Source organism: Fonsecaea multimorphosa (genome assembly GCF_000836435.1).
Source record: "Fonsecaea multimorphosa CBS 102226 unplaced genomic scaffold supercont1.3, whole genome shotgun sequence".
In the NCBI taxonomy this organism is placed as follows: Eukaryota; Fungi; Ascomycota; class Eurotiomycetes; order Chaetothyriales; family Herpotrichiellaceae; genus Fonsecaea; species Fonsecaea multimorphosa.
In genome coordinates this window covers 901,264-924,938 of record NW_015971637.1, presented here as the reverse complement: position 1 = coordinate 924,938, position 23,675 = coordinate 901,264, and the positions used below count along the sequence as shown (strand labels likewise).

General features: G+C 51.9%; 9 protein-coding genes across 9 annotated transcripts; 1 reads left to right on the top strand and 8 right to left on the bottom strand.

Annotated features, from left to right (window-relative positions):
* Positions 1-73: 73 nt before the first annotated feature.
* On the bottom strand, positions 74-1,372 carry Z520_02120 (uncharacterized protein; the record flags this gene model as incomplete). Its single annotated transcript, XM_016772634.1, has 2 exons — positions 74-1,289; positions 1,341-1,372. 2 exons carry the CDS (start codon positions 1,370-1,372, stop codon positions 74-76), a joined length of 1,248 nt encoding a protein of 415 aa, XP_016636104.1.
* A 1,624-nt stretch (positions 1,373-2,996) lies between these two features.
* On the bottom strand, positions 2,997-4,962 carry Z520_02119 (uncharacterized protein; the record flags this gene model as incomplete). Its single annotated transcript, XM_016772633.1, has 2 exons — positions 2,997-4,610; positions 4,681-4,962. 2 exons carry the CDS (start codon positions 4,960-4,962, stop codon positions 2,997-2,999), a joined length of 1,896 nt encoding a protein of 631 aa, XP_016636103.1.
* Positions 4,963-5,471: 509 nt separating this feature from the next.
* Positions 5,472-7,361, bottom strand: Z520_02118 (uncharacterized protein; the record flags this gene model as incomplete). The annotated part of the gene is made up of 1 exon (XM_016772632.1): positions 5,472-7,361. One exon carries the CDS (start codon positions 7,359-7,361, stop codon positions 5,472-5,474), a length of 1,890 nt encoding a protein of 629 aa, XP_016636102.1.
* Positions 7,362-10,956: 3,595 nt separating this feature from the next.
* Z520_02117 (uncharacterized protein) lies at positions 10,957-12,557 on the bottom strand (the record flags this gene model as incomplete). The annotated part of the gene is made up of 4 exons (XM_016772631.1): positions 10,957-11,547; positions 11,609-12,073; positions 12,133-12,472; positions 12,553-12,557. 4 exons carry the CDS (start codon positions 12,555-12,557, stop codon positions 10,957-10,959), a joined length of 1,401 nt encoding a protein of 466 aa, XP_016636101.1.
* Positions 12,558-13,768: 1,211 nt separating this feature from the next.
* Z520_02116 (uncharacterized protein) lies at positions 13,769-14,701 on the bottom strand (the record flags this gene model as incomplete). Its single annotated transcript, XM_016772630.1, has 1 exon — positions 13,769-14,701. The coding sequence occupies one exon, from the start codon at positions 14,699-14,701 to the stop codon at positions 13,769-13,771; it is 933 nt and encodes a 310-aa protein (XP_016636100.1).
* A 334-nt stretch (positions 14,702-15,035) lies between these two features.
* On the bottom strand, positions 15,036-16,275 carry Z520_02115 (uncharacterized protein; the record flags this gene model as incomplete). The annotated part of the gene is made up of 4 exons (XM_016772629.1): positions 15,036-15,181; positions 15,231-15,336; positions 15,391-16,088; positions 16,137-16,275. 4 exons carry the CDS (start codon positions 16,273-16,275, stop codon positions 15,036-15,038), a joined length of 1,089 nt encoding a protein of 362 aa, XP_016636099.1.
* Positions 16,276-16,737: 462 nt separating this feature from the next.
* Z520_02114 (uncharacterized protein) lies at positions 16,738-18,834 on the bottom strand (the record flags this gene model as incomplete). Its single annotated transcript, XM_016772628.1, has 9 exons — positions 16,738-16,917; positions 16,962-17,013; positions 17,063-17,498; positions 17,545-17,595; positions 17,644-18,081; positions 18,133-18,198; positions 18,249-18,338; positions 18,389-18,627; positions 18,680-18,834. 9 exons carry the CDS (start codon positions 18,832-18,834, stop codon positions 16,738-16,740), a joined length of 1,707 nt encoding a protein of 568 aa, XP_016636098.1.
* A 732-nt stretch (positions 18,835-19,566) lies between these two features.
* Z520_02113 (uncharacterized protein) lies at positions 19,567-20,758 on the top strand (the record flags this gene model as incomplete). The annotated part of the gene is made up of 5 exons (XM_016772627.1): positions 19,567-19,752; positions 19,845-19,939; positions 20,021-20,170; positions 20,242-20,368; positions 20,507-20,758. The coding sequence occupies 5 exons, from the start codon at positions 19,567-19,569 to the stop codon at positions 20,756-20,758; spliced, it is 810 nt and encodes a 269-aa protein (XP_016636097.1).
* Positions 20,759-21,650: 892 nt separating this feature from the next.
* On the bottom strand, positions 21,651-23,136 carry Z520_02112 (uncharacterized protein; the record flags this gene model as incomplete). Its single annotated transcript, XM_016772626.1, has 3 exons — positions 21,651-21,948; positions 22,020-22,070; positions 22,124-23,136. 3 exons carry the CDS (start codon positions 23,134-23,136, stop codon positions 21,651-21,653), a joined length of 1,362 nt encoding a protein of 453 aa, XP_016636096.1.
* Positions 23,137-23,675: the final 539 nt, after the last annotated feature.

The following is a 23,675-nucleotide window of genomic DNA, read 5'->3' as shown; positions in this document are numbered from 1 at the left end:
GCAAATACCCTCCCTCCCTCCATCCCATCCATGCTTTTCCATGCTCAAAAGCCACATCTCCAAAGTCAGAGAATCAGTTGACAAGTTGTGCCTCATTGGGGATGACGTTACCGTTGCTCATACTCATGCCCTTCTTCTTCTTTTTCTTGCTCTTCTTCTTCTCGCTGAACACGGGGACCTCGTGCCCATTGGCTGCCTCCACGTGCACGGCTTCTTCGTGACCTTTCTCTCCCAGCCTGACGGACACGAAGCCATTCGGCGCCGCAGCCCCTTCGTCGCTGCCACACACGGACTCACACGGGCCTTCGTCAGGGGAGGAGGGGTGCTTGACTCCGTTGGTCTCTGGCTGTGGGGTTTGCATACCGTCACCATCCTCAATCCCCTCCTCCAGAGCACCATCGTCGACGAATCCGTTTGTCTCAACAGCGCTATATAAGACAGTTGTCTCTTCAGGCGCATGTTCAGGCGCGTCCTCGAAGACTGCTGAGGCCTCGAGTCCATTCACTTCTTCAACTGCTTGCTCCGCGGAAATGATGTCGGGAAACTTCTCCTCGGTGACCTGATCTTCTGCTGGTAGCGTTTCTTCGACTGCTTCTTTGTCTTCTGCGTTCTGCTCTTGTTTGGCGTCCTCTTCCCAGAAGGGATAGCAGTCTTCTTGGGCATAGGGACATCCATCACACAGACTCTGCCGACGTTTGATTTCGTCATGGTTATGGAAACGGCAGGACCCGGTCAAGTAGTCCTTGGCTGTCCAGTCCTTGTCACAGGACTTGTGATGATCCCAGCTGAGGTCTGGGTTGCGCTTCCAGGTTCTTTCCCAGTCATCGCCATCGATACTGGATCTTGATAGCTGCCCCAACGCTGCCTTGATCACCTCTCTGAGCGGACTCTTATCGGGTGCTGCTTGGTAAATTGCATCCACAACAGCAGCTTCCAGTTTCCATTCATTGTTTGCGAGATTCTGGCGGATCAGGTCAGTCACCTGGTTGCTCAAGGCGGAGACCTGATACTTCCAGGCGAACACTCCAAGTTGGACAACTTCGCTGAAACTCAACCGATCGTCGATTTGAGGGTTCGGGGCGAAGTTCCAAATGAAGAACTCTTCCATTGTCTGAGGGGGAGTCTCAGGCAGCGCAATCTCTCTCGTGGGATGATCTCGCGGGAGCTCGGCGATTTGTTCCCTGAGGGTTCGCGAGCGACGTTGCAGAAATTCTTGAGGTATGAGAAATCTCTCAACGATGCCAACATCTTCACCGACTAACAGCACGACACGAGGACTCTGGCACCATCTAAGAGCTGATTAGCGAGACGGCTGAAATGGGGCAACTGTATCGACTGACCGGACGTAGAGTCCACGGTGACGCGGATCCATCGCGCACGAAAGGCCTCTCTCAGCCCAAGGTAATAAAGTGATCATGTATTCTAGATGGAGTGAAGATAGAAAACAGCGGAATGTATACTCACTGGAGTTCTTTCATAGCACACGACAACCCCCTGTAGAGCCTCAAGCTCGGAATCGTATGGGGAAGGGACAGATAACGGCCAATGGCAAACCCCAGCAAGCGACGCGTGGAAAAGTGTGAGTGGTGGAATGAAAGTGAAGCTGGATTACCTTGAACCTGGAGGTGCATCGACCCTCCTCACCTTGGTAGACTCACCGATCAATAACAGCTTGCGTCATCCAATCATGATTTCATCTGGCACGAGTCCGAGCAAAATGCTGCACCTGTTCGCAGGCTCGAGCACGTTCCTTCCCGATGACGCTGGGTATACATGCACTGCTAGACGGGATGGATTTAGCAAGAGGGGCAGTCCAGCAGAGAGAGCAGCTACAGAATGATATCTGCTCGCACTGCCAGTCGACAGCTGCACTGCCACACCGGTGTTGAGCTGTCCATATTTGCAGATGGATTTGCCTCCCAGCAGGCAGTGCGCAATAGACTTCGGGCTTTGGGAGGTCGGGCAGGAATCGCAATTCCAGCTGGCTTGGAGCAGAGGTCCCCTGAGGTCTCGGGCACCAATTGGGTTTCCTTGCAGATGTGGCGAGAGAGCTGCCTCAGAACTCCAAGTAGAGGCAGTCGCTGTCGGTGGCTCCATTCGTGAATGCACACCGGCGAGCCGATGTCGAATTTGGGGATTTCATGGCTGGGAAAGACCACCGCATGCATGCCCAAGAGGCAACCGGGCTCTGTGCGTCACGTTTTACAGGCAGAGCAACTGCCCCTGTAGAGTCAGGAAATGCCGACTGGACTTTGGATAACATCGATCGTAACCATTGGGTGCACTGCACTGTCGGGCATCAACAGAGACGAAAGCTGACTGACCCTGCAGGATGTGATTGGGCATTTGGTTAGTTGACCCAATCGTAGCGTGGCAACCTGCAATGCGCTGGCCGACTTCAGCAATGGTCATTTGACGGGACCCGACAGAAGAGATCTGGATGCACCGGACAAAGAACTGAAAGCCCAAGTCCAGATAGAGGCTGAGCCCAGTCCGCAGCCATCTGCATGAGGGCGCATTCACGGAAGGCAACAGACGGAAGCAATCGTGTCGCAAGGTGACTGCTGGCCGCAGTTCCGATGCCCGAACACCTTGCAGCAAATTGACCAAGATGTTGGGCCACGTGAACTTGGGTATCCATACAATCGAGACGCGACAGATGTGACTGTGGGACAATGCTCCGCTTCCAGAAGTCCATGGAGGCTTCCGCTACAGGACTTTCGTTGCAGAAGTGAGGCTCAAATTCACAATCCTGACGATCTCCTTGGGTGGATACTCGCTAATATAGTAAAAGTTAATGTAAACATGTAGCCGAAATTGATCTGAATCATCGAGTCGCGAACTGACAGAGTGCCCAACAGCCAACCTAGCTTACAGTCAATTGGCACGATTGTACAGAGTCATATCAAACATGGTCGAAGAGTCCTTGAGACGATCAGCGCAAGCTTGCCGTGGGTTGGGCTCAGAGCTAGCAGGTCGAAAGTTGCTCTTGAGCATCAAGCCGTCAGAGGCACCAATCCCAGAGTCCTCATTCCGTTTTCCAACACGATGTGGAAGCATTTGTAGAAGGCCAATTTAGCGAGGCTTCGAGTAGACCCTTCGGCCTCAGCCTCGTCCTCCCAGACATTTGGCAAGAGGTCGATGATGTTGAATAGAAATGTCAGAATTTGAGATGATTCCAGTCTCTCGAAGGATGTCTTCATAATTCCTGGGAACTGGACGAGAAGTCTGAGAATATCGGCATAAGCATTGTCTTCACCTTCGAACATGCCGTAGTCTGTGCTTTGCAGTTCTGCACGGTCGATGTCGACGCCGCGGAGTCTCGAGTCAAGCTTGGTGTACCACTTTTGGAGGTTCAGGCCGGTGTAATCCCCTAGGTTTGCTAGCTTGTTGAGGTCAAAGTTGAACACGCCGCCGCGTCTGGTTGATAGATCGTCCACCATGAGATTGATGGCACCTAGAGCATCAGAGACTTTGGACTGGTCGTCCCCTGAGAATAGCTGGGCTGTCTCTTCATCTGTGTCCAGCGCCAGCTGGGTTGCATCGCGACATTGATCCAGAATGTCACCCAAGAGGAGGCCGCTTGTTCCTTCCTTCGGCAAGAGACCATGTACGTCGCCAAAGCCGATGTGATCGAGCCGCCGTGCTAGATCGGAACGGTCCATCAAGTCCAGGACCTTAAAGACTTGTTGAAAATGTGTGGTCTGCCGCACTGAGACGACGTAAATCATCTTGTCAAAGGAATATTTCTTGCTCCGTTCCAGGACCGCAGCAACATCCCTCAGCAAGTAAGTCGTCGTGCCATTGCGGAACCGTGCAATAGCCGACCCGTGCTTTTCGTCGTTCTTGTTGATATCAATTACCCAAGCACCGTCGCTCTCCCTGTAGACACCCTTCTCTTTCAATGCATTTTCAACCTCTTCAATAGTCTCGTGAGAGACGTCCGACTCGCCCGAGTAATCGTCGAAACTGACGCCGAGGCGTGCGTAGAGCTCGGCATACCGCGCAATACAGACCTCGCGGAACCTTCTCCACAAGGCAAGGGCATCCTCATCACCGTCCTCGAGTTTCTTGAAGAAGTCGTCTCTCTCTGCTTCAATCTCGTGGCTCACTTCGGTGACGTCTTGCCCGTCAGGAATCTTCTTAGCAGCTTCCAGCTCTTTTTTGAAAAGGTCCTCAATCTGGTCATACACGTCAAGCAGGTGTCGTAAGGGATCAGCCTCGAATTGCTCGTCAGACCCGAACCGCGACCAGCCTGCTGCTAGTAGTCCGACATGCTTGCCCCAGTCACCAAGAAACGTCATTCTGGTCACATCCCACCCCGAACTCTCGTAAATAGAGGCGACAAATGTACCGATAATCGTACTTCTCAGGTGTAGGCCAGTAAATGCTTTCCCAAGGTTTGGCGACGAGAACTCAACGACGACCTTGTGGCCCTTCGCCTCCGTCCCGTTTTCGACAGGAGCTTCGGCAAGCAGGTTGTTACCATATGAAGATCCACGGTCAATGACATAGGACAGAAGCAAACGAGCGAGGTTGGTGTTCGAAAAGTAAAACAGGAGGTTGATCCCATCGTTGACAGGATGTCCGAAGAGAGGGGAACTCGGGAACTGTCTCAAAGTCAGTCACACAGCTCATGGAGAGGAATGTCGGTTTCAAAAAACCACAACGGAAACTGACCCTCTGCTGCAAGTCGGCTGCAAGGTCTTCGGAATCGACGCCCTTGAGTCGAAGGCGAGGCGCCACGACCACTAGATGGGTCATGTCATTTGCCCACACAATCGACTTGTAGGCGATATCCTTTTCACAATCCGTGAGTTGCACGATGAGTTCCGCCAGATGCGAGAAGTAGATGGCCAGTGGGTTAGTATAAAGCTCTGTTGTCGCCGACACAAAGCTCGGATCTTCAATGCCCATGACTTCAAGGAAGCCATACAGACCTTCAGTCGAAGTCGTAGCCATCTTCGCTCGGTGTATGAATGTAGCGCAGTCGTAGAAGAGAGCAATGCGATGAAAAGGACATTGGTACGTGATGTATCTAGTCGGAAGATATAATAGACCTATTTCCAGTCCACTCGGCGAATCATAGTGTGACACCCGTCAGGGTTGTTGGAGAGAATGAGGCGCCAGCGACCGTGCAGGAAGCCACTCAGGCACATGCTTGTCAGGGAAGCAGTAAAATGAGGAGACTCGATGATTGGCGCTATGATTGACTACTCTAGCCTCACCCTTGGTTTCTCGAAATCGCCGTCGATCGTATCTCAGATCTTCGTTCGATCCTATTGCTCCAAATGGCTGCTAAATGCTACTGCCACCAAAGCGAACCAGGTGGTACATCCTGCAAGTTCCCATCTTCAAATGTCGCAGACGCGCGTCGAAGATTGGGTGGCTCAATAGTTGAACCTATTCGTGGCTCGAGGCCCATCTTTCAGAGCCCAGTCAATGAGTGAGCAAACTTCCTGGTCAATATTTCAGACGGATAAGTTCGCTGCCGTAGCTGGATTGCCGGCTTCTTCATCCAACGGGCCATTCCTCAGTAATCGGGGCCTCCGCAACAAGCCAAACAAAGCACAACAATATTGCCAGGCTATGGCCTTCGCTTGAGGCCAACAAAACCACATCGTGCGGATGAGAAAACCCAGGAAAGAGAGCATGATGCTTAAGGCCAGAAACGATCCAAACGTTGGAGGAATGAAAGAAATGACTTTGGACTGCATGGAGAATACGCTCGACGACAGCGCCACCGGCGTCACGAAAATTATCATGATCCATGCAAGCCCTGTGTTGACCTCTGCTATCCTATTGGCTTCGAGGGCGATTCTTATGTGTTCATCGCCTATTTCCCGAACTTCGAGGTCGAGTTGGTATCGGAGCTGTTTGGTACGTTGATCGCAGCGATCCAGGAGATGGTCCAGGGTCTCTTTATGTTGGCACAACTCATCGAAAGTATTCTGGATCGAAGGAAGCGACTTGTTCGCAGGTGGAAAACTGAGTCCACCAACACAATTGGCAGCTCGCTTTGAACAAAAGGGTTCGTAGCTTCTGAGTGTCTTGGACAGGGTCTCGTTCAACTCCTTTGCGAGGTCCATAAACAACAGCACCCAGTCGAGAGAACGGCGAAGGCCTTTGGTGTGAGTCTTGTCCTTTGAGGGATCACCGGATAGTGGACAGTGGAGTCGATATTCATTCGTCGATTGATGGTGCTTGAAGCTTTTTTTCAACGTCATCACCACCATCCTCCATTCTCGTAATGCTTGCGCAAAGCGGGGTTGGAATACCTTCAAAAAATATTCTTGAGGATCCCAGATTGGCATGTCTGCATCAACAAGCCCATATGTGAGCGGATCTGCACACATGCCTCCCGCAGAAAGTCCGTCTTCGCGGTATTCCCATATGTCCTCCTTGGAAGGGTCTTCTGAATCGAAATAGTAGGTGTCCATGAAGAACTTGGCATCCCACCTCGACCAGTCAAATCCTGAAATCACGCAGGAGGCTTGAACATCATAGAGGTACATTGGAGAAGCATCGTCCTGCCGATTGAGGAACGAAACGTCTCGGGAGCGTCGTAAGGGGTCTCCGGTCCGGTCCCGGCGATAATCCGTCTGCGGAGTCTTCGAAGTCTTTAAGGCGAAGAATGGTAAGTGAAATGCGAGTTTGAACGTTGGAAATCCTTCCGTGATGGCAGCTAACTCCAAGGATGGTTCAAACTCCAGATAATGATACAAAGCGCCCCGGAGAGCAGAGGCTTGGTGAGTAGAAGCCGTTCGCACAATGGCATAGATGCTGTAGCAATCCAGATCCGAGATGAACATGAGACGCCGGTCCGCATCCGTCAAAGTCGCTCGGCCTGTCGTGGTAGCTAGAGAAGTGGCAGGGCATGCTGAGGGAAATCGAGGCTTTTCCAATTCTTTCAGGAGCTCATACACCGTCAGAGGCTTGCAGCGTGCTCTTGACTGGATGAGCGGACCATCCAAATTCCTATCATCCAGCCAAGCGATCCTTCGCAACGTTCCATCTGGGTTGCAGTGGGCTTTTCGGAGAGCATCGGTGCTCATTCCAAAGCAGAATTCCTCAACTTTGTCGGCTCGTGGCAGGCAGCCCTCTGATTCTTCAGGCTCGCGCATGAAGATTCGGACCACATCGTCGATGTCGTCTTCACCGGACTCTGCTCGACCCGTGACATGAGATTTGTTTTCGACCCCGAGTTGGATGTTTCGGCGTTGTTGGAATATGATGGGAAAGTTCTCGAGGGGCGGTGTCGGCAGCGCATAATGTAGAGGTTGGGCTGGATCTTCATCTCTGCCACCGGATACTCTCCGCTGTTTTGCTTTGCGCCTCCCCTTGCGCTTTCCCTTTCCCATGAGGGCGACTAGTCTTTCGACGCAGATTCAGGTGCAACTGAGGAAATGGCTAATATGGGCCACGCACACTGGAAATGCGGGCAGCAACACTGGATTATCAATATCATGGTTATGTTGCACAGTGTGCAGAGCACCATCGTGGGGAGCCTTGGAGGGCCATTTTATCAAGTATCGCCAACGAGGACATCCCACAATACAACCTGGCGGGCGCGCGCCACATCTGTGCACCTTCATTGGCTGTACGGATTGGATGCTTCAATCTGAGAACGATTGGGACCAGCAAAGCAAGCAATGGGGGCAAGGCGAACATCTGCAAGGCGTCAAACAATCTTCAAACACATAAATCCATCGAGCCCAAAGGCTCGGTGACTAGTTTTGTACGACATGCCACGCTGGTGGGGAGAGAGTAGGTGACGAGCTGAATGAGAGGCGCAGAGGGAGCGACAGCGTAGCAGCTGCACCGAGTACTTGGTAGTCATGGAAGTGTAGATAGACTGCGCCAACTGCTGCTCTGCGTCTGACGTACATCATACATGACACTAACACCAAAGCTGGGAAGCGATCCCGGCTCCCTAGAATCATCTGATCTATCTGATCATGCACCTACTAGGTAGTGTTCTGGGCCGCAGTCCCTTTAGTCGACGGCATCTCGTTCTCTGGTACCGTGGATAGGTACCTAGGTATTCACAACTCCGAGATGCTCAGCAACCTGATCCAGTGACTCATTGGGTTCCCGCGGCAGCAGCACGTAGACTGGCTCCATCAGCCTCAATGCTGTAAGAGATGTGTGTCTCGACTCTCGAGTTGTTTGGGCATCATTGTCGTCCAAGCCTCATCATACCTAGACCGGTATCTTAGTTGAGAAAAAGACATGCGTGTGACCTCGATTTGGGGCCATTTTGGGGCAATTAGAGACGTGCAATCAACCAAACCTTGTCCAACACGCCCGGCTTGGCCGACTTTCTACGCCCGAAGGATCCTTGAAATCTGGTTGCCTTTTGTGAAAGCCAACTTCATACCTACGTTCCTGGGCACCGGGAGCTTGCTCCTAGGAGATTGCACAGAGGTTTCGCACGCCCTTAATCCTACGTTGGTAATGGCCACTGTTGACAACTTGGAATGCTTGCTCTGTCAGGGTATCTACCCAGTATCCTTCTTCGAACGCGCAGCTGGCTCGCAGGTTGTGGATACGAGAATGCGGAGCGATTCGGGTGCTCGGCGTCAAAGGCGTGCCAAAAGGTCTACGTAGTCCCCTATGCAGGGGCGAATCGTACAAGTTGTTCATCGGAGAAGCAGGCAAAGACTGCAAGGCAGATCGATTGCGGCATCCGATGCCGTGATATGACTCGGCGACTTTTGACCATCGCGGCCCTCGCAAGAAGCTCCGAGCAAAATCGGATGAATGAGATGATATGTCAGAACAATGACGAAAGATAAAGAGCACGCAGCTCCTTGGAGGAAACTGCTAAGAAAATCATCCGACTAAATGCTGGCCTCAGAGTCTTGACCTCCTACCGCGGTTATGGAGAGCTATTGTACACGAACCCGAAATCCAACTCTTGTACGCCTGCGACAGCCTGAGGGTATACCTGCAAACACGAAGCACGCAAAGGTGGTCAACTCCAGTTGACTATGCTGCTTTGCCAGCTAGGAACGGCCGCTCTGGACTCAAGAGGGTATCAGAGGAGCAACCGCCCTGCGAGCATTGACGACCATTTGTTCTCTTGCTGGTAAGTTCCGCCAGTGATCTCAGAGGTTCGCCATGCCTTGTCCAATGTCTGCTCTTTCTTGTCCGGGGAAGCATTGTAGGAGGTCGCGTGGAGTAGGCGTCACCAACCGCTAAGCTGGCAGAGAGCGAAGAAAAGAAGGGGCGGCAGAGAAGAGTCTTGCCTTCGAGGTCGTTGGGTTCATCTCTGGACAACTTTTTCGGTTTTACAGTTGCTGCAGCGAGTGTGGTGACAGTGAGTGCACTGCTTGTGTTGGATGTTGATAGGGGTCTGTCCGCAACGGCAACAGGTGTAGACGAACACGACGTTGGTCTTCTTCTTGGTTTTCGACGGTGGCTACTTGCAACAAGTCAACTCGCGTTCTTTGCAGCAACCGTCACTACTGACGCTGCCGTTATCGACGCGCCAACCGCGTGTACTGACCATTTTCGAGCTGAGCTTGTGCAGAGATGCCTCAGGCCAGGAACTGTCGCATAGCCACGTTGAGTGCGAACGAAGCAGCAGTCTATGGAGACCAACCAGGTGTCGAGAATGAAGCCGCCTAAAACAAAGCAAAACGCCCCCAATATGAAAGAGTGAGATACTCCGTACACCAAGAAGCACTGTCCACTAAACGCCGACGACAGATAAAAACAACATTTCTGACTTGGAGGTAAAGTGCAAGGCAAGCTGCATCGTACCTAGTAGGCGAGTAGGGAAAAAACTGGTGCTCCCGAGGTCCTCCCGAGCCTCCGTAATGGGTTACTGTGACCCGGGACCACAGTAATGCGCAAAATTTCAAATACTACATATTACTGGGAAAATGTCCTTCTTCCTCAAGCCCCGTTCACAAACTCTAGCCTTGACCATCCACACCAGGAAGACTTCTCTTGCGTATCGGCGCATACGAAATGTCCAGTCCGCTAGACGTTGCCCATGGTGAGGAAGCCTTTGTGGCCCATAGGGTACAGCTTCCCTGACAAGATGAATGATCAACTGCCGTCGCACAAGATGAACCATGTTCCAAATCAGCAGCCAAGTTTTTCTTCCTCCAGTCACACAGGTGGAAAGTGTTGTATTTCTCACTGCACAGTAGGGCCATCCGATTGAGGACCCGCCGCCAGTGCGGGAAGATTGTCGTAAGTACCACAATCCCCACAAAACACCAGACGAACAGCGCTAGAAAGAACCATGGGAGCATTGAGCCAACATTGGGGAACACAACCGTTTGCATCGAAAAGGTCTGGATTGTGAATGACACTGGAGTGACATAAAGCTGCGGGAGTTGGTAACCAGTCAGAATCACATTGCTGTTTCATTGTTACTGATGGGGACTGACCAGCATGATCCATGAGAAGTTGTGATTGTCTTTTCCCTGCTGGTTCGTCCTCTTACCCGTGTAATCTGCCTCAACTCTGAGACGAAGTTCAAGCTGTGAGATCCCGAGTGATTAGCAACGACTTCAGCTGCGATCGGTGGCCGAGACTGCAAAACAAGCTCGCCTTACTCTTTTAGAGAAGTCTTTACACTGGTCACGGAGACGTCCAAGTCGCTGCTTCAGCTGCTTCAGCTGTTTAAATGTTTTTTCAATTTCAGGGACTAAATTCGGCTCATCTCCTGATTGCGGGACTCCATCGAAGAAAGAGGCGTATTCGCTGCGCCAGGCTTCGTATGCATCCACGGACTCTGCCAACGTACTTTCCAGTTTGATTGACAGCCTTGTCGTCTGTTGCACCCAATCATAATAACGCCAAAGACTTTCACTGTGGCCTGCGTCCTCCCCCAGCGAATGACCAGCTATTGGGGCCGACAAGAAGCAGTGGAGGCGCTAGCGAACAAGTTAACCAAGAAAGACGAAATAGCAGGATGCTGGTGCAGCCGGCGGGCCATTAGTTTGCCATTGACCAAGTGTTGCCCAGCGTGTGAGCTTGGTCGACGCCAGTGAACTTGTTGTCATTCTCAATGGCCACAGACCAGTAACTGTGATAAGGTAGAAGGGTGCGTACCTTGTCGAAACTTGCGAAACTTCCCACAAGATGCATCACCACCTGAGCCCACTCACGTCCCACTCGTTGAAGTCTATATCTGCATATGGTGAGAAAGTATTTTCGGGGATTCCAAATTGGATCGACATCTGCGTCGATGTTGCCGTAGGTCAAAGGGTCTGCATTCATGCCATCTTCACTATCCCGGTCCTGGTGGTATTCAAGGACGGTTTCTCTTCCATCATCTTGGCCATCAAAATAGGTATCCGCGAAGCAGTAGGCAACCCAATGCCGGTCATCTGATCCGAATATCACACATGTGAAATGAGCTTGACAGAGGACTACTTCTCTAGCCTGCTGGTTGAGGAATGAGACATCCTCCGTCTCTCTCAACGGTTCACCACTTGCGAACCTGCGATGGTCCTCACGCGAAGCATTCCTCCACGCATAGAATGGCATGTGGAATGCCAATTCGAAGTTGGACGGCAGTTTTGGCTGTGAGTTGAAAGTTTAGTCGCAGAGCACTATTATCTTTCCTCTGGTTGTGGAGACTTACTGAAATGTTCACGCTGACGAGAGCATTATTTGTAATGTGGTGGTAGAGCGCGTGACGAAGAGGCCTGGCTTGGTGGTATGACGCAGTTTCCATAAGAACAGCGGCGGTTTTAGCATCCAAATCGGTGATGAACACCAAACGCCTTGCAGCATCCGGTTCATGGTATGGTGTGGCTGCCCAGCTCGGACCTACCCTCCAGGTGGGTGCAAAATGGCGCCCACCTATCGGTTTGTCACCCTCTTGCTGTAAACACTCTGTGAGAGACACCCTCCTAGAGCCTCTTACGCAAGTATCCATATCAATACACTCTGGTTCGTCCTTGTGGTTCATGGTCTCGGCAATATTGATTGTTGCTGCATTCTCTCGGATAGCAGCTGCAGCAATTTGGGGCGAAACGCCCCGAAGGAAAGAAAGTATAGATGCACCTGATGTGTTTTTCGAGCCATGCGTTCGAGATCGGAATCGCTGGCTAGCCATTAGATCAAGCTCGCCAACGCCGGAAAGGATCGTATTAAGCAACTGACCGGTTTCGATAGTTTCTGCGAGAGCCCTTCTGCGGTGAGGGGGTTGCAGTACGTCCTTGGGCCGCATTCATAGTCGCGTTCGTCTAGCCAGGCAACATAAAAGGGAGTACTCCCATCTTTTGCATCGTCAGGTCGGATGGTTCTCTCGGTCGAGCCTTGCAAAAAGTTTCGGACCACGTCGACTTTGGACTGGTCACTATCGGTGTCATCTAGGTCAAGCATGCAAAGCTCTACCCAGTCATCCTTGTTACCAAGCTTTCGCTGGCGTGTGAGGTATGTTATGTTCTCATTCTCGTAATCGAAGCCAACCCGCGGGCCGTTGAACTCCGGGAGCCAGGAACTGAAGCAAGCGTCAGATCACTGGTCAAAAACTGCCATATAAGACGGTTCCTCCTGATCCTACACAGGTTGTCTACGCACCACATTATGCCAGCCAAATCTTATTTTCTTGGAAAAGCGCTGCAGAAGCCACGGGATCCTTGAGAGCGATGCCACACCGTTCGATGTCTCTGGGGCTTTAAATATAGGAAAGAGGCAGGGCGCTTGTGCATTTTGTAAGTCGAGCAGTGCTGTACCAGCGGCCATTGGTAACTCCCTCGCTTGTGGTGTAACACAGGGAGGCGCAGTCTTTATATTTCCCAAGGAGAGTGCTGAAGGTGATGAGAGAAAGCAAGACGCCATAAGGAAACGCGGGTGGCCATTTGCCGCCTTGATAATGGTAGATATGCCTCATTGTAGTTGTACAGAAGGGTTTTTGGACGAATATGTGTTCGTGGTGAAGGTCATTTGACTTGAGAACGACACCGTCGGAACAGTCGCCAGCGCATTTGACCAATATAACAGCTCCACGTAGTCTAGGACATCAATTTAGAGGCGCCGAGTACACTGCTCTTTAGTTGGGCGCAAACGGACAGCTAGTGGGAGGTTCGTTTTAACAAGGCGTTCGGTAGAAGCGTCGAGGGTCTGGAGCCGGGCCACGAGCAGGTGCAGGCGCAGGCGTGGCCGAATCAATCGCTCGTCAAGATGAGCCTATGCCCTTTTGTCCCTTTGCTTATGGGGGATTCCAACCTCTTCTTTGGCTCATGGTATCCTCGCTGTCCAGCTGATGGTACGGAAGGGAAACAGAATGACTTCGGCAAGGTGGGAACAGTGAATTTCAGTAGTCCCCGGCGGCCCAATGTGAGGCTTTCCAGTTGCCGGCACAGATGAGGTCAATCATAGTCTGTCAAAAGGCAGGGCGAAAGCATGGTCTCTGCTTCTGGAGGCGATGGGCGGTGCAGATAGAGAAACGACAAGATCGACACAAACAGATTCCCCAGACCAGACTAGTTGCCAATCTCTATGGGGAAGTCCCACAAAATAACCTGTACGAGAGACTCGGGATGAACTCCCACAGCTGCAGAGACGCATTCGCTTATCGTCTCCCATCACGTTCATTTGCGCGACTACGCCGTCGTGGCGGCATCGGATGGCTGAGAGTTATCGAGTCATTCGCTACACAGCTTGATTTTGTTTAGACCTGCTATAAAAGGATCAAAGGATAAAAAATGGATCCAACTGGCCTTGTTAGTTAACGATCCTGATCTCCATGATGAACGTAGCGGAGCCATGCACGGAAGCGTCTCGCAATTCGTCCTCAGCCCCCTCTCAAAGACTTGGTAGACTTAGCACTTTTCCTTCGCTTCCGCTCCGCTCTTCCATCAGCTTTTTCGCCTATATCCTCTGTAACGGCGTCGTTCGGCAAGGCAAGTTGCTGCCGATTTTCCAGGTCCGCCAACGCATTCCGCTGCCGCTCCTTCTTCTCTTTCCGCAGCCGCCGCCGTTCGCGTCTCTCTTCTTTCGTTTCTCCTTGGCTCGGCGGTGACCGCCGGTCGTTATCAAGGTCGTCTAGGGTGGCGAGCTCGGTATCTTCCGGCTCGACTTGCGATTTCCGTTTCTTTGGTTTCTTCCCCAACCCTGCCTGGAGATACTCGCCGACTTGCTCGAACTCTGCAACCGGATTCTGTTTTTGCAGACGCTGGTAACGCTTCTCATCTTTGTCCCGCAACGCAAAATATGCACCAGCCTCTTCGAATTCTGCCGCAGCTTCTTGCTTCTTAGATACCATAGCGCCATCTTGTTCTCGATCATCGAGGGCGCCGCTCTTCCGCTTCTTCGAAGTTCGCTTTACGTCGCCGACTTTTCCAATTGTGCCTTCCATCTCTTGTCCCTTGACGAAGAAGGTATAAAGCCCGCCGTGTTTTCCAGTACCACCAGAGTCATGTGTAATTGGCGTAGCCGTGCCACTACTTCTCTCGCTCTCGCTCTTGCCAATGTTACCCAACGCATTCTCAAACCCTTTCAGCCACCACTGGTTTCCGGCTGGTGGTTCATGGGCTTTCTTCCCAACACCGAATCGCCCTTTTCTTTGCGAAATCGAGAGAGGTTTTACAAGGCCGACGCCGTTATTACCGACTTTTGCGGGGTCATAAGCGAGGCCTCGGTGCCCTTTTTGTTTGTATGGTCTCGAGTCGAGAGAGTGGCCGGGTCCCGCCCAGCCGAGGGAAAGCAGATGCGCATGGGCATCCATAGAGGGAGGAAGGAGGCTGGTATTAGAAGTGTGGTATCGCAGTCAAATAGACTCCCAAAACATCACCGGCTGAGCAATTCCTTTTGTTGTCCGTCCAAAGGCCAAACTAACGAAGGCAAGAAATTTGGGCTGCGGAAAAACAGAATGTCCCTTGTGGGCCACCGCCTCGGCCCTTCCCGTAGCAACAGGGCGGTGATGACTAACTAGTTTCCACGTGATATATAGAGCCAATCGTTCTGTCTTTCGAGGCTTTTCCATGCCGTCAATTTTACTAGGTACCTAGCGAGTAGGTATTCAACTGCGTGTGCATCCCTGCGTGGCCTTCACGCTTTGATTATTGCACCAACAGCTCCTTCCTCGGGGTCACCATGATCTTGACGTGATCGTCCTTGTTGTTGACAAGCTCCTCAAACCCTTTAACCACGACGTCGTCCAATGCTATTCTTGCGGTAACCAGTTTCTCAAACCCCTTGAATTTTCCTATTTCAAGTCAGTTACAATTCTGGATATTCCGAGCGTAATCTATTACCTGCAACGAATTCGTCCACAGTCTGCTTGAAATCTTCTCCGGTGTAGCTCATTGAAGCCCTGAAGATGATCTCCTTCAACATGAAAAATCCCATTGGCACAATGCACTGCAAAGCTTCATCAGCTATGTGAAGGTCTGCGATGAGAAGGGGGCATCTTACCTCTCTTTCCCAACCAGCGACGTTGACGTATGTCCCGCCACGTCGAAGAGCATCCATGCCATCTTTCAGACCCGGCATGATTCCTGCACAGTCGAATACAATATCCACTCCCCTGCCGTCCGTTAACACACGGCATTTCTCTGGCACATTGACCTCCCTGGGATTCAACACCGTGTCGACAAATTCAGCTGCCTGCTTTTGCCGCTTGGCCGTTGGCTCGCTTACGATGAGTCTGCCGACTCCGGAGGCTTTTAACACGAAGATTAAAGCTAGCCCAACAGGTCCACCACCAAGCACGAGAACCGTTTTGTCTTGATAGTCGTCGAATCCAGACTTTTTTGTTGCATGCCTGGCCACTGTCAACGGCTCAATCAAGGCCGCTTCAGATAAGGATACAGAATCAGGCAAGACATGGCACATGTCCTCTTTGACTGCGACATATTCCGAATAGCCTCCCCCGTCGTTGGACTGCAGTCCCAAGAAGCCCCAGCTGTTGCAAATATTCGTATCGCCCATGTTGCAGGAATGACAGCTGGAACAGAAAACTCGCGGGTCGACCATGACAGCCTGGCCGATTCGTAATTCGCTATTTGGACCAACCTTGCTCACCCTACCGCAAAATTCATGGCCCATCGTTATAGGCAAGACTGCGCCTGTCAGTGGATGGGGTGCCTCTTCCCTGGGGATGACGGCTGGCCCTGGCAATCGTTCAGACAATAATATTAGTTTCGGATACTGCGACTTACCGACCAGATATTCGTGCAAATCAGAGCCACATATCCCGCACCATTCGACTTGGACCAGAACTTGACCGTCCACAATCTGTGGAATATCCACGTCTTCAACCCTCAAGTCACGCTGGCCGTGATATCTTGCAGCTTTCATGTTACAAAGACAGTTGTACGCTGGAGCTTTCGAGGCTAGTCATTGATCGAAGCAAAACCAAAGTCGGGTTTCCTTTTGGAAATAGTGAGATAGTACGGAGTACATTCTGAATAGCCGATATATGCACCACTGCAATAACGGAATCTCATTCCTGACGAAGATGCTACTGATTCAGGAACTACCGAGGTGCAGGGTTGCATTCTTCCCCACACTTGCTTGAGCAGGTGGCGTTCCTAACCTTCCAGTTTGTCACGACGAATGTTGTTTGGTGAGACTACTACGCCTGTAGGCCCCGCAGGACACTTTTGACTTCGAGGGTTGAAAAACAGTGTCATTCCGGATCGAGATTGCCGATATTACACTCAGTGGAGTGTGCGTTAAGCCTCGTCTTTCTATATGACAAATCTTCAGCTTTACCGGCATTCAGCCTGCACATATATGGACATGTCCCGACGCGGTTGGTCAGTCTATTGTCCAAGGTACGTCCTCGTTCCTCATGTAGGGTGCTAATCTTGAAGTATCTTTCATCACTTCTGCCTCGACGCGACCATTGCCGAGGAACGACCACATATTGTTGTTGTTATATCGAAAATCATAATGCTCCCATCGGACGAACTTGATGGTCTTCATGTAATGGAGCGCCTACTGAAGTCAGCCTTGTCCTCATCGGAGACGCCTTCACCTACCGAACCGCCCCAGATCCACAGCTTACCCCCAATGATGTTGTTTTTATACCAACTGGGCTCGTTAGCTGAAGCGTCACACCAAATGGTGATTGCTAACCTACCTCTTGCACTCGGTGTTCCAGACAGAGCCTTTGTGCCATTCATCAATATGCTCGTACAGTTGTTTCACTGGCTCCATTTTAACCTCGAGGGCTCGGATGTTCTCCTCTTGCATCCTCTTCATGCATTGCAAGATGTATTCGACCTGGACTTCATGCGACGGAAGAGATGTGCCGGCGGCCCAATTGCCTCGGACACCATTGACAACAAAATAATTTGGAAATTTGGGCACTGTCAGGGCAAGGTAAACTTGTGGTTCAGGATTGAACTCCTCCGCCATGCTGACACCATTTACTCCGAGGACTTTGAATGGCGGTGCAAAAGCGAGGTTAAATCCCGTCGCGCAAACAAGTATGTCGACTTTGTGCAGACGACCAGCATCATCGATAAGTCCTTCAGGCACGACCTTGACGATCTCATTATGGATGGGCGTGACATCTGAAGTTTCGTTAGCCGAGGTCGACGGCACGTCTGGCACACTTACTGTCTTTAACCAGAGCCTCGAGGTAGCCGTCACCGGGAGTTATTCTTCGGCCTATTCAAGTTGTCAACAGTCGTTCAAACGCGTCGCAACTCGACATACACCCCGGTGCCCATTTGGGAATCAACTTCTCCTTAAGCTCCTCGTGTCCTGGTCCGATCCGCCGGTGCATTTCTTCTCGCATCAGCTTTTCGGCCCAGTTGGATGTCTCCGATCCGGCGATGAACATATCGAATAGATTGTTAACACTAGATTCGAGCTTCTGTCGGTATTCAAGCAAGGCTTGAGGATTCTCGCGAAACTTCTTCTTGTCCTCTTCTGTGTACCAGTATTGTGCCTGAGGAGCCTGGGTCTGACTCGAGTCTGATGAATGGCTCTTGTCCTCCTCAAGAACCTGACCTCCGACAGGTGGAGAAATCCATGTCACAGATCTCATGAAGGTGGTAAGGTGCTTCGCTTTCTTCTGAACCTGGGGCACAATTTGAATGGCGGACGATCCCGTCCCAATTACCGCAACCGTCTTGTCCGTGTAGTCAACGGCTGGCAACCTCGTCAGTCATCAAAGGAGTCGGGAGCAAATGGAAAGCCTACATGTGTCCCAATTTGCGCTATGAAGAAGCTTTCCGCCGAAATCATGCAGTCCTTCGATCTTCGGCCCTGTCGAGTGGTCAATATCTCACGGGTATTGGGGAGTAACCCCGACTCACACTTCCAGTCATTGAGAAAACCGGTGCCGTTGATGATGACATGGCACCAATCGTCGATCGTACGACCCTCAGCGTCAACCTGAACCTCGTCTACCCAATGTCAATTTCTGGGGCACAATTCTCGCTTCGTGTGGACCAACAGATGCCTTTGTCCTCCACCCAAGTTGCCGATAGGACCCTCGAATTGAGCTTTATGGATGGGTGCAGATCGTACTTGTCCGCAAATTTCTCGAAATACTGCTTGATCTCCGGGGCATAGGCGTAGAAACTCGACCACTCTGGGTTCGGCTCAAAAGAATATGTATACGCATGTGCGGGAACATCACAAGCGCAGCCTGGATACCGATTCTCAAACCAAGTTCCACCAATCCCGGAGTTCCTTTGAAACTGTCAGCTGGCGTTCCCAATGGACGATGAAAGATGACACGAACTTCTCATAGCAGATGAATTCGTAATTCTTGAAATCTTTCTTCATCTTGTACCCCACCAGGAGGCCTGCAGCACCGGCACCAACACAAATCACCCGGATGTAATTTGGTTTCGAATGCCATTGCGGCTCCACCTTGTAACCGAGTTCGCTCACCATGTTGGACAGAAAGGAAAGTGGGATCGAGGGATCGAGGGGCCACGACGACTACAGGAAGGATTACACTTCAAATTGGTTCAACGGCAACCCGCGCTCACCCTTCTATATGGGCTTCGGTAAATGCTCCTTCAAGGAATTCACTACCTCCCTCTACCTTTCAGCTTGACTTTCTCGGCATCGCTCAGAAGTTGTTGTGATTCAGCATTTTCTGACAGGTTGCCGATTCACGCCATTGGGGTGAGTTTGCCGGTGTGCCGTGCTGTTCAATCAAATGCTGGAGAGGCCGATACGTGGAAACCGCGGGACAGCGACTGAGGATGACTTCCTATGACAGCTGGGGCACCATCCGAGGTCCAACCAGTTCCTGCTAGCAAGCATAGAGCAGCAATCTGTGGGGAAAGGCAAGCGGGACGTTCTCGACTGTGTGGAGAAAGCGGGGAGTCGACAAGGACTGGGAAGCCTTAAGGCTCTGCCCAATCTGGCGAGCCTAGGTACAAGAGCCGTCGAAGGTGTGCTCAGTGCTGTTGTGGTGCGTAGCCATTGACTGGTGAGTCTGGTGCCGGTAGGGACGCTGAATGAGATACGAGCCGCTAGCCCGTTCACGAAATTGGTGCAACCACCGTTCATCAACGACATATATTCCGAAAGCCTCTGCATCTTCGAGAGGTGTTACGATCTGCAAGACAGCCAATTCTTTCACGATATCCGCTCCGTGTCTGAGCCTCGGCAAAAATGGCCTTTCGCTCAGGACCCGTTGCTCCTGGCATTGCATTTGTCACTGGTGGTGCGCGTGGGTTGGGAAACGCCATTGGTGTATCGTTTGCAAAGGAGGGTGCCAAAGGCGTGTGCTTGGTTGACATCCAGGACGAGGCGACATTTGAGGAGGGCAAGAAGGCAGTTGAGAAATACGGTGCTAAGGTAGGGTCTACCACAAAGGCGAAACGACCATGCTCCCAAACAGGACAAAGACGATTCCAGATCGATTTTGATCGCCCTAACTCACGTCATAGGTGCTATGCATCCGCGCCGATGTGACCAAGGAGGAGGATGTCGAGCGAGCAGTCAACGAAGCAGTCAAAGAGTTCGGACGCATTGACTATGCAGCGTCAGTACACATTCCCCCTTTACCCTACCAACCCAATAGTGGAATTTGAGTTGAAAGAGCACAACTGAGAGAGCCACCCAGCAACTTCGCAGGCATTATCGGGCCCCTGACTGAGACTTGGGATACTGACACGGACCAATGGAGACGAGTGATTGAAGTCAACACCGTCGGGGTCTGGCTTTGCAACAAGTATGAGTTGAAGCAGATGATGAAGCAGGATTCGGTTGAAGTGTAAGAGGAAGGAGGTTTGCCCTTCTCTCCTAGAACAATCCCGCTTGAGCCAAGGCTGAGGCGTTCTACAGCGAGGAAGGCCGGCCCCGTCAACGCGGCTCGATTGTCAATTGTGCCTCTGTCAATTCTATCCAAGCCGGGGCTGGTACAACGGGTTATTCGGCGTCAAAACATGCTGTAATGGGAATCACAAAAGCTGTAAGTACATAACTAAGTACCTCGGTGCTCGCAGCTCCAGGGCCTCACTCTCTTCCCGGCTATCCCCATGATCACCACCACTGTCACCGTCAGCACTATCATTAGCAGCACCAGTTAACGCTTCTTGTTCAATCACAGGCCGCTCTCGAAGCCCGCCGGCACGACATTCGCATCAACGCAGTCTCGCCGGGCTTCCTCCTGACCAAACTCCTCGACCCCTTCATGAAGCAAGGCAACGGCGAGCTTGCGGCCAAATCGTGGGGGGAGTACGAGGCGCGACAGGGTCGTAAGGCCACATTTGACGAGATCGGCGACGTCGTGGTGCTCCTGAGCACGCCGCGCATGAGTCTGGTCGTGGGCCATAATCTGGTCATTGACGGGTATGTATAGACCCAGCTTCTGATCTTGGTCTGGTATTTCTTTTTCTCCTTTACGCAGGAGTGTTTTTTCCCCCTGATGCGGTTTGCTGACTCCCGGATGCCATTCTAGAGGCTTCACGATCAACGAGAATACATACTAGACAGAGATAGAGACAGAAACGGATCTCAATTATGTATGGAGATGAAGCCATGTTCTTGATGCATCACTTTTCTTTTTCAGACTCGCCAAAACGAAAGGCAGCTTATTTGGCTTGTAATTCTCGAGCTTGTCTGCAATGTGCGCGTTTCCTTTCGCAGGAAGGCAGCCCTGACGTCCCATCTCTTTCCGGTCGGGTTGTTTCTAGGACGTGGGTCATCTGGTCTCGCCCACCCATCCACCCAACCTTTCTCGACCTTCGGAGCCCACGATTTCAGGGCTCCATCGTTCTGCCATCCTCTCTGGCGTGCTGATTGCGATTGCAGACTCTGAGGACTCCATACGATGTGACGGAATGAGGTACTCATCACTCGTTAAGCTCTCCGGGGGATTTAGAGTAGTCAAGGGAGGGACGGATATTACTCGCCCGGCTCGAGACAATTGATCCGCGTGTGTCTGCCTACATACAACCTTTAGTTGTAGATGAATCACCATGCTGCCAGCTCCGCATTGAGCCTTGCGCCTTTTTCAGGGGAAGGGTATCGCGGGTAGTTCGTGCGGCGCGACTTCCACGTGTCCTTGGTCTTCCAATTGATAGTCGCTTGCAACCAACCAGAGACTCAGAGGGACGGTCACGGAAACAAGTCGTGAATCCCAATGCCGATGACGTGGACCAGATCACGAGGGGGTATTATGGACGCATCCTCGGACGTCAAAGTGAGATAGAAGAGCGAACCCCGACAATATCAGGGTGCACATCTTTCTCTCATACTGACCAGCTCGCCTTCGGGAAGTCCATGGTCCCCTCAAAGGCGGCGATGTCGTGCTGCATCTCGGGAAACTTCTTGAAGAAGCTCGGCTTCATGGTCCAATTCTTGAAGTTGTACGCGTACTCGAGGAAGATCTTGGATACTTCGTACCGGTTCTGGACCGGGTTGTACGCGAATATGTCGCGGTCCGAGTAGGGCCAGTAGAAGTTGAAGTTCTCGACAAAGGCGGCCGAGAAGTCGCCTGTTGAGGTGTATTTCTTGTGCTCGAAGACGAGTCGATCGCGAAGTCCCGGCCTGGTTTTTGCCACAGACTTCTCAGCGCTGTCCTTTTTGAACATGATGGGGTAACTGGGACAAGAACCTACCATACGAGAAAATCTATGACTGCCGGATGTTGGACATTTTCTTGTGACGGTCTCGGCAGCGTTAGCAAAGCCCTCTTTGGTCCTTGTCCTTGGGGAAAGCATACCTCGGCCGCAGAAAGACTGGCACCCGCTCCAGGTTCTCTTTGGTGGGATTTTCTCGGTATTGGATCAGTGTCTGGCAGACATACATCAAGGCGATTCTTTGCGCTTTGGACGTCCATGTGCCAAAAACCCTCTGATCAACCTGCCGCAGTGCATTCCATACCGGGTGCTGAGCTTCCGGTCCGACGTTGTCCCAACCCCAAATCGCCGCCTTGAACGGCACATGCATGTCAAGGGTGGCGGTCGATGCCGTCTGTTTCTTGACGCTGTCTAAGCAACTGATGAAGGCCCCGTTGGACACATGCCATTTGTCCACGTCCGGGGCCACTTTTACCACTGCATCAGACGAGGGAAAGCGATAGTCGAACGGAGAGGGTGTCTGTGGCTGCCAAGCACTGAAGCCTGTGGTACTACCCATTTCGAACATCTCCAGCAGCGAGTTCGGGTTGAAGTCAAAAAAGTCCTCGAGGCCCGTCACGGAGCCCATTGGCTCAGGCTGTGCCACATCCACGTTGAGGCCTAGGCTGTGGCCGTTGATCACCTCGGTCACCTCGGAAGTGTCGGTCGAAGAGACTGAAGTATGACGAAAGGCAGCATTTGGATCTTGAAATGCTGTCGTAGGGGTTGCCGCTGGGAATGGTGTCTGAGCACAGGTGCAGGAGGACTGCATGCTGCATCCACAAGGCCTGGTGGTTGATTGAGCCTCGCTAGAGGAGTCAGCCGCCAGCACGGCCTGATCAATGACGGTGCGCATCTTAACCAATGCATTCCGAAGGCGATTGTTGTCGTTGCGCAGACTGTCGATAATACGCGTCAGGTTGGTGATCTCGCCGTCCTTGTCGCCAGCCTCGAGGCTACTGAGACGTTGCTCGAGATAGGCGATACGGTTCTTGGTCCTTTCCCGCGTAGCCCGTTGGGCCAAGCGATCCTGGATCCTCTTTCTCTCCGCCCGGCTGTCGTCCGTGTCTCGCCTCCGAGACTTGCTCGCTTTGGGCGTGGACGCTTCCATCTTCATGACAGCGGACTTTCTTACTCAGTAGGACAGAGAGGCACATAGGTCCATCAGATGGCGGATTTTCTGACTTGATATTGAAGAGTCAGGAGGGATTGCATAGGAAGTCGGCTATTCGCTTGAGTTGAAAGAGGGGGCCCCAATACCCGAGGGCAAAGCCTCCCCAGCTTCCAACTCTCCAGCTCAGGATGGCCAGTAGGCCAACTGGTTAGAGGCACCCGAGGCTTGTGGGGCAAGACTGAAGAGCTAAGGTGGTTTGAGGCCCTTAGGCGCCCAATATCCGCATTTCCCTGTGTGAGGGAGCCTATGATTGCTGGATATTGGTGGCTTGACCGCCCCAGGTTGCCCAGATTGCCCAGATTGCCCAGATATGGCAAAGGATTGCCCAGGAGGAATTAATACAGTATGTGAAAGGTTTCTCACTCTGGTGATTCGAGGCTTGTACCTGGCGAGCCTGCATACGCCCGAGGAATTTGCAGTGTTTGCATGGAAAGGAGAGTCGCGGCCCCTTGAAGGAACAAGTCTGATGAGTGGGCGAGACT